General features: G+C 48.8%; 1 protein-coding gene across 3 annotated transcripts in view; it reads left to right on the top strand.

Moving 5' to 3' along the window:
• The window catches only part of WWC3 (WWC family member 3), a 120,596-nt gene that overhangs the window by 40,406 nt on the left and 66,041 nt on the right, over positions 1 to 14,149 (top strand). For all 3 annotated transcript variants that reach the window (XM_082865231.1, XM_082865232.1, XM_082865233.1), the window contains exons 2-3: positions 2,421 to 2,530; positions 6,118 to 6,321. In XM_082865231.1, the coding sequence (XP_082721357.1) occupies positions 2,421 to 2,530; positions 6,118 to 6,321 (314 nt within the window). The remainder of the gene's footprint in view (positions 1 to 2,420; positions 2,531 to 6,117; positions 6,322 to 14,149) is intronic.

Here is a 14,149-nt window from a genome sequence, read left to right on the forward strand (position 1 = left end):
ACAGCAAGGACTTGATAACTTCTTCTCCTTGCTCGTGGTGCGAGCTGGACTCCGAGAGGCGTGACTCGTCATCTGCTTGCTTCAAAGTACTGGTTCTGTGGATGATCATGCAAAGCCCATGCTCTGTTTAGAGAAGTGGAATCAGAGACATACGGATTCTATATCAGGCCAAAATAAAATTTACCAAAATGGTAGCTGTGTCAGTTTATTTTTAGAAGAAAGAGTATGGAAGTGTTGTTTTACTTACTTGCGTTGTTTATTGGATAGAAAATTGAAAACTATGAACTTGCAATAGTTTTATAACAGTTGTGAGTTGTAAAGTAAATGAATTGGGCTCAGCAGCGCTAGAAGGTCAGGCTTCCCACATATGTATATATACTTTTTTTTTTTTGCGGTATGCGGGCCTCTCACTGTTGTGGCCTTTCCCGTTGCGGAGCACAGGCTCCGGACGCGCAGGCTCAGCGGCCATGGCTCACGGGCCCAGTCGCTCCGCGGCATGTGGGATCTTCCCGGACCGGGGCACGAACCCGTGTCCCCTGCATTGACAGGCGGACTCTCAACCACCGCGCCACCAGGGAAGCCCTATACATATTTTTAATTAATTTATTTTACCTTTAGCTGCGTCGAGTCTTTGTTGCTGCACAGGGCTTTTCTCTAGTTGCAGCGAGCGGGGTCTACTCTTTGTTGCGGTGTGCGGGCTTCTCATCGCCGTGGCTTCTCTTGTTGCAGAGCACAGGCTCTAGGCGCACGGGCTTCAGTAGTTGTGGTGCGCAGTCTTCAGTAGTTGTGGCTCACGGGCTCTAGAGCGCAGGCTCAGCAGTTGTGGCGCACGGGCTTAGTGGCTCCACGGCATGTGGGATCTTCCCGGACCAGGGCTCGAACCCGTGTCCCCTGCATTGGCAGGCGGATTCGTAACCACCGTGCCACCAGGGAAGCCATTCCCACCTATATTTGTCTACTAAATGAGATCATGTGTGTCAGGATGCTTGGAACGTGCCCGTGCTTGGGCATCTTTCTCTAGGCTTATACGTGAATCTAGAATAGCAGAGTTGTGCTCAGGACTCAGTTTATCTTCAGGTAGCATTTGTTGTGGCTTGGCCCCATTCAGGACTTGAGTCACGCACAACAGCCTGCTGTTACCTGTTTGACTTGGAACCACGCCGCCACCACACCATTCCTGACCCGTAAAGGAACTGTGCTGCGGACACTGGTGTTTGGGGCTGGGACCGACACTATGCAGTAGACTCATCTTGTGATGTTGTGGGGTTTTGAGCGCATCGTATTTGAGAGGATTTCCATGGTGTGTTTTACCTTCTGTATATGTATTTCTGTTTTGATATTGACTCTAACTTCTTAAAACCATTGTGTTTAAAACGAAGATGAGTTCAATCAGTGCCGTTCTGATAGTGTTTATCAATTTCTAAAAGCTCCTGGGAGAGACAGAGCTTTGTTGTCGAACCAGTTTGGGGAAATGACATGTTCAAAATTCATACTTGTCTTGTGGGGCTTGGCATTGGTTGTGGTGTCTCACTTTCCTGGGGCCAGAGACTGGAACAGAGATGTGGGAAGACTGAGTTAGTGAAATTTAGGTTATCAGATTCCCATGCATACCAGTCAATGTGCATTTATAGACACAACTGAATAGATAGCTGCCTGGACTCAGACGATTATAGGGGCGGCTTGTTTTATGCCACAGCTGTCTTGTCAATCAGTGTGATCGTGGGGTGTAGGGGCGGGGGAGGTTCTACTTAAACCCATCTGGAAAACCTTTCCTTTATCTATCTGTGTCAAGCCAAGCTTTCCTTGATCAGATTTACTTCAAGGAGGATACTTTGCAGTTTCTGATTCCTTCTGTGTAAAGAATACAGGCAGTATTTAGTAGGCATCTCCTTGTATTGTTACCATGCTTGTTTGGCTTTTTGCCTTTGGTCAGTGGTTAACATTTAACTCCTTCACTTATGACCACTGGTAGATGAAACTTACAAATACATTTTAGATACATTTAAGCTGTAATGTACAGAAACTGAAAGTTGTGAGGGGGGAACATTTGTCAGGGAATGAGAACATAGGTGCTCTCCTGTTGTTGTGGCAGAGCGACATTCCATTGTCATCACCTCATTAAACATACAGCTTGGAAGAAGATGCTTGTTTTACCTGTTCTGTAACTGTCAATATCTGTTTTTGCTGGTATTTAAAGTTGCACTGTGGGATAGTAATGCTTTTAACTGTGAGTGTACTGATATTGTTACTGATGATTATTGAGGCAAAGCCAGTGAGTTAATTTTCCAACCAAATAGTTGGAGCAAAAGCAGTCAATTAGATAATAATTTTGTATTGAAACCGAATTATACAGTCGATTCAGCAAACTTACATGAAATTGACCTCACTTTCAAATTTGCTTTCATAATTTTATTTTGCAGGATAACAAAGCCATTGACCTTTGCCGACTGTGTTGGGGATGAACTTCCGTTAGGATGGGAAACTGTATATGATAAACAAATTGGAATTTATTACATGGACCACATAAATAGTAAGTACAGTGCCACACTTGAGTTGTTACATATGAATGACTTTCCATATTGATCCCCCGGTAGCTAGGAACTCTTTTTGTAGAGTGAAACAATTGTTACTCTCCAATGCAGCATTAAACTGGATTTTTATCAGTGTCATCAGAAGTGTTGATCAGCTGAGTTCTTCAAAAAGTGAAGCAGTTGTGTGGCTACCTGGCTTGTGTGTTGCTCAGGACTGCATGGAATATGTGGAATGCAGAGTTTGAATACCTAAAAGAAGGAATAAATTTCCCAGGCAGTTTAGTAATAGAAATCTCTCTCAAAATGAGAAGGGTGTTTCTAGCAGAGTGAAGTTTACAAGTTCTTGGAACAATAAATGCCCAAGTGGTTACCTTAACTTCATTTTGTCTTATCCCTTTGATTTTAGCTTTAATATACCAAACATTTTGGAGCTTTGTGAAGGGAGAAAATGATGTAAAGACCACAGCTAAAATAATGGGTCCTTGACCATGCCAGCCTTCTTGGTAGAATTGTCGGGAGCGGTGGTTCTCACCTGGGGCTGGTTTTGCCTCCCAGGGACACATGGTAGTGTCTGGGGCATTTTTCATGGTCATGCCTGGGAGAGGTGCTCCCGGCACCTGGTGGGTGGAGGCCAGGGATGCTGCTCCCCCTCGTGCAGTGCCCAGGACGGCCCCCCGAAGAGGCTGAGCCGCCTGGAGCGTCCGTTGTGCCGAGCTGACGCGCTGCTTCCCGCCCTCCTTGCTCTCTGCCGCCTCCTCAGCCTTCCTCCATCTGGGACCAGCTGGGGACCCATTTCTCTCTCAGATTCACATTTCTTCACTCCCCGCTTTTCGTTCTAGCTGCCTCGTGTTTCTGTCATCGTCATTACTACCGGGGATCCGAAGTTCCCCTTGGTGTGCTTTCTGTCCTTCAGTTTGTTGAGTGCGGGGGAGGCCGGGGGCGGGGTGCCCAGCATGTGAGTGACGAAGCTCCTTCCACACTCAGTCCCACGGCTCCTCCTGTCCCCTTAGTGTGATCGACCCGAGCTGGTACCTTTAGGGCTGATTCCTGCATTGTCACCTGCCGGCCGGCCTCTGAGTTCAGCGTTTGGAACTCTGAATGGCGAGGCGTCCTGGCCGGCTCCTGGGGCAGGGGAGTTTCCAATCCATACCCTCAGCCTTCACGTGAGTGCGGCTCTCACCCAGGGATTGGGCAGGGGGGTGAGTGCCGCCCTGGCCCTGCTGCCCTCCCCGGCGGTTATGCCAGTGGCAGGAGGGCTTCCGGGTGGGTCTGCCACCCTCCCTCTGGCCCGGCTGGCCCGGTGCCCCTGGGCTGCGTGCGGCTGGGCTGTCTGGCCCTTCTGGGCCACCTTCTCCGTGCTGTGGGCCTCTCTGGGCCCGGGCGGCAGTGCTGAACGGCACAGGCATCCGCCTTACACAACGTTTTTGGAAGCCGCCTACCTGCCGCCGAGGCCTCTAGCTCGTCTCTCGTAAACCCCAATTGCTCCTCCCTCTGTGTCCCCTTCTTTGCCGCTGGTGTGCCTTGCTGTCCTGCTGGCTGAGTCACAGCGAGTGTCACAGAGCACCTCTGTATGCTGGCCACTCTTGAGGCCCTGGGGACACAGGAAAGTGAGACCCAGGCTCCACCATGAGGATTCAACATGACATGCTGGACTTGGCCATGAACCCGAAACCCGAAGAATCACCACGGACTTTCTTCCGGCCCCCTTGAGTATAACGGGTGACCCAGCACCATGGGGGATGTGGCTGAAGACATCAGCTCCAGGGTCATACCACCTCCTCCCTCTCAGGCCTTCAGGGAACCCAACTCTTTTTTTTTTCCCCAGGAACATAAAAGATTATTATTGTAACAATTAGTACATGGGCCAGAGACCCCATTCCAGAAAACTTGCTCCTGAGAATCGAACTCTTGATAGCACAGCTTTATAGCTCTCTAAAGGCACAGGACCTGGGGAGTCAAATATTAAGTTGGAACTGTGCAGATTGATGGTGACGTGAGGGACCAGAGGGGCCCTGCGTGGATCACCTGCAAGGTTCCCAAGACTCTCGGGTGCACTGGACAGAGTGTGAACGATGCCTGTCGGCCGGGGTGAGTCTCATGGCTGAATCAACGTCAGAGACATCCAGGCACTTATAACAGCTGTGACTCTGCCCGCGCCCCCTCGGCCCACTGAATCTGGACTCCGGGGCTAGGTCAGGACCCCGATTTTTGTTGTCTTTGTTTTTTATTTCCCCATGGGAGCTTTTAAGGCCCAGGGAGGCTTTCTAGGAGGGGCCCTGGGGTAGCAGTGTGAAGCGGGGTAGGGGATGTTGCTGGGAGGGTGTTTAAAAAGGAAGGACTTACTTGAAACATCCTAGCAGGTGCTGTGTGTGTATGGGGCAAAGATAACCTAAAATTTACATTTTTAACCATTTTGATGTGAGTTGCACAGAACGTAAAGTTCACTGTTTAAAAGTCTGCAGTTCAGTGGCAATTGGCGCATTCACAGTGTTGTCCAGCTTCCACCTTTATCTAGTTTCAGAACATTTCGTCACGCCAAGGTACAACCTTGTGCTTTAAAAAAGGCCATGTGTTAGAGAACCGGAGGCAGAGTTGGGAAGGTCACTTTGGTGAGCGCACGGAGGATGGCTTTTGGCGGGATGAGGCAGGCAGCCTGCGTGTTTTTGGAGAGAGATTGTGAGGGTCTGATTGAAGTAAGGGGAGAAGGAGAGAAGGCGTATGTTGGCCACTGTGATACGCAGGGGCAGGAATTGCCAGTTGTGGATGACCCATGGAATACTCTGTGTGGGGAAAGGAGCGCACAAGTCCTCTGAGGGCGAGTCCCGGGCTGGCTCAGTGGGTAGATCCAGAGGAAGGCGCTACGCAGAGGGGCAGGCGGGAGACGCAGGCGCTCGTCAGCGTGGCTTCCTCTGCTTTGCTTTGGTTTGTGTAGTGAAAGGGCGCTGTGTGAGAATGAGTTCTGCTTTGGACGAATGACTCAGAATTACTTTGCGTTCGTCCAGGTGGAGATGCCTCTAGGAGGGAGGAGGAAGGAAAGGATGGGCACTCAGGGGAGAGGTTGGAGCCGGAGGTGAGCGTGAGCCCTTAGGGGAGCTGCTAGAGCGAGAGAGCCAGAGCGGAAAACGGGGGATTTATGGGAAGTCCAGGAAGAATGCAGACGGACGTCGTCTGGCGTGGGAGGTGGGAGAAGGGGAGCGAGCCAGTCACGGGGACAGCAGAGCCCACAGCAGCCTGGCTTGAAGAAGGCAGGGAGAGGAAGCTTGGACGTGTGTCTTAGTTTGACAGGGATGACCTCCTTTGGGTTCATGTCCACCAACATTTACTTAGAGTGTGAAAAGTTGCCTGGTGCCATCTTCCCCTCCATGGAGCTATTGCATGTCTACAGAGCTTTCTTCTCGTCCCAAGCGTGGATATGTAAATAGGAGGTGATCCGCACTCTGGGAGGTTCGTTATATAGACGCTTCCATAATGTACCTCCTGGTAGTTAATTAATTTTCTCATCGACTAGTCATATAACTGCATGATTATTGGTCAATGTAAAGATTTTACTTTGAAGTCCCTTATGTTCTTACCCTTTCAATTTCAGAGCTTACCCAGATTGAGGATCCCAGAGAACAGTGGAGGCGGGAGCAGGAACGGATGCTGAAGGAGTATTTAATTGTAGCCCAGGAGGCCCTCAACGCCAAGAAAGAAATCTACCAGATTAAGCAGCAGCGTTTCGAGCTGGCCCAGGAGGAATACCAGCAGCTGCACAAGATGTGCGAGGATGACGGCCGCTCGTACGCCAGCTGTGAGTTCACCGTCCCCCGCGGTTAACACGCGTGATTTCCAAAGCTGTCTCTCTGCTAGGCTTTTTGCAGACACTGAGCTTGAGTCAGGCAAGACAGCTTCCTAAATTTTCTAATCGCAGATTGTTAGGTAGTCAGCCTTCCACACTGGAATCCGACGGTCATTCACTACCGCTCCTTCAGCAAATGTTGATCAAGTGTCCGCCTTGTGCCCAGGCACTGCAACACGGGGGAGCCCAAGAAAAGAGAGGCCCCTGCCCTCCCGGAGCTTCCATGCGGGTGGGGAAGGGAGAAAATAAACAAGCATGTTTCAGGTAGTGACACGAAACAGCCTCCTGGCTTCTGTTTGTCAGCGTGGAAAAGGGCTTCACCCAGAGATCTCTGCCGTTATTCCTGCTTGCCTGGGGTGGTCCCTGGGAAGGCCATACGATGGTTTTGTTGGTCCTGGATGGAAAGATTCAGGAGCCTCCACACATGTCAAGCCCCTGTCTCTTTGTAGCATACTTTCTTGGGCAAGACACTGAAGGTGGGGGAACTCAGTATAACGCGGGGAATCAGGGGAACTCTGTCTGCCCCTCAAGTGAGATGGGTGCACACTGACGTCTTCCAAAGGGGACCCCTCCGAGTTTTGGAGCCTGCCGGATGTGGCCTCCTGTTTCAGGAGGACTCAGCAGATGCTCAGGAATTGAAGGAATCAGGTCCAGTCGCAGAAGCCAAGCCTCTGGTTACTGACCTAGTCAGTCACTTCCTGAGCCGGTCCCTTCCCGACAGAGTTGTCACGCTTAACTGCCCACTGCAGGTGCTTGTGGCCATGCCTGTCCCGCATGCCGGTGAGCTTGGGGAGAGTGTATGAAGTCGGTACTGCTAGGTTTTATTGTATAAAAACCTAAGTCTGGTTGAGACATGAGGGACTTACTGTGACGTGACTGCCACGTTGCTAGGTATTTGGCTCTGGTGACACAGCTTTGAACGTTAAGGACGTGGTCAAAGCTTTATCCCGTTTTGCAGGTCAGAATGGAATTGAGGCCAAGGGGCCAAACATCTTTTTCACTGCAGCATACAAGCTGTGAAGAAGAGAGCAGTGGGGGTGGGCTTTGCCTCCTGTAGCAGGAATTGAGATGGCTGTGTCTCCATGTGCCATGAGAGAATGCAGGCTCAGGTATGATGGTATGTTGTTTCCAGGCTGCTTCATCTCTTGTTCTTCAGCTATTGATATGTACTAGGTTTTTTTCTTGTTTGTTCCTTTTTTTTTTTTTTTTTGCAGTACGTGGGCCTCTCACTGTTGCGGCCTCTCCCGTTGCGGAGCACAGGCTCCGGACGCGCAGGCTCAGCAGCCATGGCTCACGGGCCCAGCCGCTCCGCGGCACGTGGGATCCTCCTGGACCGGGGCACGAACCCGTGTCCCCTGCATTGGCAGGCGGACTCTCAACTACTGCACCACCAGGGAAGCCCTTGTTTGTTTCTTTTTAACTGTCCATCAGAATGTGATGGGTGAGCTCAGTGCTAGTTTTTAGAAAAGTCTGGTCTCTTCCTAGTTTTCTTTACTTGTAATGTCTTTCTCTGATTTTGGTATCAGGATAATACTGGCCTTACAGAATGAATTGGGACGTGTTCCCTTCTCCCCAGGCTTTGGAAAGTTCGTGTGGGATTGGTATTAATGCTTTCTTAACAGTTTGATAGAATTTACCAGAAAAGCCATCTGGACCTGGAGGTCTTTGTGGGAATGTTTGTAACTACAAATTCAATACCTCTAATAGATACAGGGCTAGTCAGATTTTCCTGTTTCTTCTTGAATCAGTTTTGGTATTTGTGTGCTTCAAGGAATTCGTCTCTTTCATCTAATCCAAAAATCAGTAAGCTTTTCTGTAAAGGATCAGATAGTGTTTTAGGCTCTGTAGGTCATATGATCTTAGACGCAGCTACTCAACCCTGTTGTTAGACTGCAAAAGCAGCCAGAGATGATACCTAAATGATGTGTGTGGCTTGTTCTGATAAAAGTATAAAAACAGTAACAAGCTGGATTTGGCCCACGGGGAATCTGCTGAACGCTGATCCAAGCTGTCAAGTTTATGAAGTTTTTTGTAGAATTCCTGCATGATTCTTTCAATGTCTGGACGCTGAGCTGGTGTCCTTTCTCGTATTTGTGATATTAATAATTTGTGTCTTAATCAGCACAGCTCAATGTTTATTGATTGTGTGTAGCATTACAGCGAACTGGCTTTTGGTTTTCTTTTTTTTTCCCCCCAATTTCTTGTCTGTTTTCTATTTTATTGGTTTGTCCTCTTTATTATTTCCTTCTTTCTACTTAGTTTGGCTTTAATTTGTTCTTTTTCTACCTTCCTAAATTGGGAGCTTACACCATTGATTTCAGACCTCTCTTTTTTCTCACATAGCCTCTAAAGGTATAAATTCTCCTCTAAGTACTACTTTAACTGCATCCCACAAATTTTGGTATTTTCATTTTCAGTCAGTTCATAATATTTTCTCACTTTCTTTGAGATTTCTCTCTTGACCCATGGGTTTTTTTAAAAGTAAGTTGTTGGCTTCCCTGGTGGCGCAGTGGTTGAGAGTCCGCCTGCCAATGCAGGGGACACGGGTTCGTGCCCCGGTCCAGGAGGATCCCACATGCCGCGGAGCGGCTGCGCCCGTGAGCCATGGCCACTGAGCCTGTGCATCCCTAGTCTGTGCTCTGCAATGGGAGAGGCCACAACAGTGAGACGCCCGCATACCGCAAAAAAAAAAAAAAAAAAGGTAAGTTGTTGGGGGAATTCCCTGGTGGTCCAGTAGTTAGGATTCCTCGATTTCACTGCTGAGGGCCCGGGTTCAGTCTCTGGTCGGGGAACTAAGATCCTGCAAGCCGAGTGGCATGGCCGAAAAAAAAGTAAGTTGTTGGAACTTTTTAAAGGTATCATGTTGTTGATTTCTAATTTAATTCCATTGTGGTCAGAGACTAGACGTATAAGATTTCGATCTTTTGATATCTATTCAGATGACTTTCGGGGCTCGGCATATGGTCTCTTTTAAGTGATCTCATGGACTTGGTGCCTCGAGGTCACACTTGGCTGAAGCATTGGCTTATAACTGTTTCTGAAAGCATATAGTTAGCGATTCTAAACCTTTCCAAAAGTTACTTGGTAGAAGTAGATTGAACCATATACAATTGTCATTTTTGTAGCTTAAAAAGGCCCAAATAGGCAATTTCGTATGATTCAACCTAATAGAGTATTTCTTCCCAGTAGCCTGTAGGCACCTCATCTGTTCTGTGGTCAGGTTTGGTTAGGTCTCCAAAGAGGCTTTCCAGTCAGTCTTTCTAAGATGGGAGAAGCACATATCAGAAAAACCTGGCAGGAAGTTTCTTGCCAGTCATTGAAAGGACAAACTTCATCAAGAGAAGGTGTGTCTTATGTACTGGTTACTGTACTGGTGCAGCCAGGACTTCAGTTGCAGTGAGTGTGGGGACTAGGGACTGGAGCCCTTGAGGATGCAAATATAGGAGGACCTAGTTGCAGCCTATCGGGTTCTATGCCCAGCCCGAGGGGAGGAGTCGCATAGCAACGTGGAGCCTAGAGGGTGAGGGCATCCAGAACTTATAGTCCTCTGGAGCTGGGACTTCCCTCAGCATTAGTTTTTGTATTTCCACGGGCTTTTCACTCCGTTGACATTTGGGCAAGTAGGGAATTGCACTCAATTTCATTCTTCCTGTGCTCCGTAGAATTTTATTAATGCCCAGTAAAAAAGAAACACTTGAGATGCTGTCTTTGAAATCATATATGAGGAAACCTTGACTCAAGGAAGGTGATGACTCTGGGGTGTTGACTTGAGATCCTACCATGAGACTCCACTCCCCAACCCATGAGAGGTCCCTGCGTAGACGCGATCTCTGCCTCTACTCGTGCAGGTGGCATTGGAGGCCAGCTTAGGCCATTTTCATGAAGGGCTGGAGATGCCAGTGGCTCTTGCTGGAGCCTATCTCCTCAGGGAAAAAGACTACAAATGGAAGCTAGGAACTAATTCAAGCATTTTATCAAGTTGCTGCTATCCCTGCAGTTTTTGATCAAGCTCTTTCTTTTTTTTTTTTTTTTTTTTTTGCGGTATGCGGGCCTCTCACTGTTGCGGCCTCTCCCGTTGTGGAGCGCAGGCTCAGCGGCCATGGCTCACGGGCCCAGCCGCTCCGCGGCATGTGGGATCTTCCTGGACCGGGGCACGAACCCGTGTCCCCTGCATCGGCAGGAGGACTCTCAACCATTGCGCCACCAGGGAAGCCCAATCAGGCTCTTTCAATTTGCCATTTAACCTGAACTTCATTGAGGATAATTCTGTTAGATATGACTCAAATGAACTATTTGTGGCCACAGGCTAAAGTTCAAGACAATGATCCTGGTGGCTTGTGCTCTAACAGATGTCTCCTACAGAGGTCCGGGCCCACATCAGGAGCTGCTGGTGGCAGGATCCATGGCACACCTGGGCTCCAGTTGGCCACCTGGGTCTGACACAACCCAGGTCGCTCACCTTGTTAGTCATCTAAAGCAGGGCTCCTTGCTTGGGTACTGGGAACAACAGAGGGAGATTTGGACTTATTTCTCATTACTTCCTTCATTGACAGTGACTCCAAGTGAAAGGAAGCAACATCTAATGGGCTAGTGTTTTCCTGCATTGTTGTGATTGCAACATCGTGAAGCACTGTAACATGGTAATGTTATTTTCGGTGTACACACAGAAACAATATTGGGTAGGCTAAGTTACTTCTTGAAGGTTACATCCCTAGTAAACGGTAGACCTTGGATTTGAACCCAGATCTTTTTGTGTAGCTAGCCTTCAGTGCTGTGTAGTATTTCCGAGACATGGAAGAGTCAGCTCAGAAGAACTGATCGTGGCTTTGGAACAGGCTGCCCTCCCATTGTTCAAGTTACCTGGAAATAAGGACCCATTATAAATTGACAAGTCCGGCAATTTCACAACACTTGAAGGGGCACGTGGAAGGCAGAACGCCTTCTGCTTCTTGATTTTCTTGTGGCCCACTAAACTAGTCATTTAGTTTTCAACAGATATTTCCTTAGCGCCTGGTGTTGGGGACACGATTTATCCTGAATGGCTGATTGTAGGGGAAAATGAGGCAATAATTGTAAACAGCGGAATTCACTAGAAAGTCATTTCCAGTATTGGAGCAGAAGGGCATGGGGGAGGGCAAGGGGAGGGGAAGTGCTCTGTTCCACACCTTTCACAGATTTCCCCCTGAGTTATGGAAGTCGTCAGAATAAAACTCTGTTCATTGGAGAGGAAAGATTTTGTGTCATTGTTGGGCCATCTGGTGCCTGAGAATATCCAAGCCTTAACTTTTTTGTCTCTGACCAAAACAAAGTCATGCTTTGCTGGATTTGAGCACACATCCCCATGAGACTAAGACCCCAACTCTGCTTTAGTTCTGTTCGCTTATGAGCTAGCTGCCTTGGGCCCAGTCCTGTCCAATGCTCTGTAGAACCCTGGCATGGAACTCTTCACTACAAAGGACTCAGTCTCTAAGACGCACCCAGTACTTTCTCTGCAGCTCCATTTTGTAGAGTTTTCTCCTACTTTCTTCGCTGCAATATTTTCTTCTGTTTGCCTTCTTTTTAAACACTGAATACATTCGTTATTTCAGAAACTTTTTTTTCATTGTTCCTGAGAAACTCTGGCCTCCAGATGCGTTCAGATGAAGTATATGACCAGTTGCAGGACCTTTTAGAAGGAATTCTTGCTTGGGGTAAATTATAGTCTGAACCACAGGTCAGCGAATTTTGGCCCGCAGGCTGAATCCTGTCCACTCTGGGTGTCTTGTAAATAAACTTTTATTGGGACCTAGCAAGGTCCATTCACTTACCCATTGTCTGTAGCAGCTACAGTGACAGAGTCGAGGAACTGCGACAGAGAGTGTATGGCCCACAAAGCCAGAAATATTTACTATTTGGTCCTTTGCAGAAGAATCTGCACCAGTGGTTCTCAACCCTGGCTGCACTGGAGGAATCTCCCGAAGGGCTTTTAAAAACTCTTCTGTCTGGGCCCCAGTGCCACCCCTAGAGATTTGGGTTTAATTGGCCTTGGCTGGGGGCCAGACACTTTTTTTTTAAAGCTCCCCAGGGGATTCCCAGAGTTGAGATCTACTGATTGTGATCCTTTCTTCCAGCAGCAGGAGTATGACTTTGTTTGTTACCCTGGCTTCTGGGAGCTCCCAGAAGCCTACAGCCAAAGTCTCTTCGGGTGCCTGGGAAAGAGTCAGCCTTATCTCCGGTGAGAAAGCGCTGACCCGCCCTGCATTCCTGGCTCGGGCGGGGGGCTGGCTCGGCGGTGGGGAAGCTTGACCTTATCAGTCCTCTGTCCGGCCCCGCATTCTTTCTGAGGCTCCAGGCCCATCCCACAAAGACTGTCTTCCCTTGTTTCCCTGGTGAAGGTTTCTCATCTCCTGCCTAGCTGAGGATAAGGGCCACAGTCCATCCATTCAGCCCTTCGTTTTCCTGCACGCAGGCATGTTGGAGCAGGCAGGAAAAAAATGGCTCACGCAGCATCTTCCCAGGTATTAGTTGGCAGGACGCAATCTCGAAGGTTGTCGCAGAGCACATGTCTACCAGATCTCCTCGTCTGCCCTAGAGAGGGACTTCTTGGTTTGGATTTGGTAGGCCCTTGTGTTACTTCTGTAGGTTACCTCTCAGTGGGCTAGTTTGATTTTTTTGTTCCTTTGCTTCTGGTGCCTTTAAAAAAGAGGTCATGCCCTCTTTAGTTGGCCTCGGTTGTTTACAGGCATGCCTTGGTCGGCTCTGGTAATTAGTACCTGTCAGCACGGAAACTGTCCAGGCTTGCCGTCCTCTGTGCCGGAGTCCTACTGGGCTCCCTCCAGCAGCTCGCTGCAGCGCCGATGCCTGGAAGGCGTACACCTGGTCCTAAGGAGCCGTCCGCCTGCCCAGAGGAGGTCTTTGGAGAAGGACTACCCTCTTTTAAAGCATGTCATCGCCTAGGGCGATCTTGGGTTCTCACGGTCCAGAGGAGCCCTGTGTGTAAGAGGAGATGGACACAGAGGCAGACATGGACACATTTCCCCCTTTTAATAACCCATAAAATCGAAATCCAAAGTAATTACTGGGGTCTGCAGCATTTTGAGTGCTAAATAACACAGATTGAGTTCTCCTGTTGCGCACCGGGGAGCCGGAGGGCCATTTCTTTTTAATTTGGAAAAACTAATGTGAGCCACAGGAGCCCAGGTTCTAGACAGAAGTCCCTCTTTGACTGATGGCAGACTGTAGGTCAAGTCACTACACACTCAGCCTTCATTTCTAAAGTGGGGAAACGTAATCGCCATCTCTCACAAAGATTTTATGAGGACAGATGAAATAAATGCGACAGCTACCCTATAATAGCAAGGTATAGTAATTTACATTGGTGAGGTCCAGTTAAGCTATAACCTTCCTATTATATCATCCAAAGCAATGCTGTATGCCTGAGCGGCCTCCTTAAGCTGTTTAATAGCTCTGCCCACTCAAACTCTTCAAGTGAGAAGAAAGCTTCAGAGGTGAAAGTCTCCTATTTATCCTAAACCTTGAGATTGGAGACGTGTCTTAACGGAGGAAGATGTTTCTTTTTCTAAGTGTTGTGGTGTATGTGCCATTAAAAATGAGGTCCAGGGCTTCCCTGGTGGCGCAGTGGTTGAGAGTCCGCCTGCCGATGCAGGGGACGCGGGTTCGTGCCCCGGTCCAGGAGGATCCCACATGCCGCGGAGCGGCTGGGCCCGTGAGCCATGGCCGCTGAGCCTGCGCTCCGCAACGGGAGAGGCCACAACAGTGAGAGGCTCGCGTACCGCAAAAA

The sequence above is a fragment of the Leucopleurus acutus genome (genome assembly GCF_964270905.1).
Source record: "Leucopleurus acutus genome assembly, chromosome: X".
Lineage (NCBI taxonomy): Eukaryota > Metazoa > Chordata > Mammalia > Artiodactyla > Delphinidae > Leucopleurus > Leucopleurus acutus.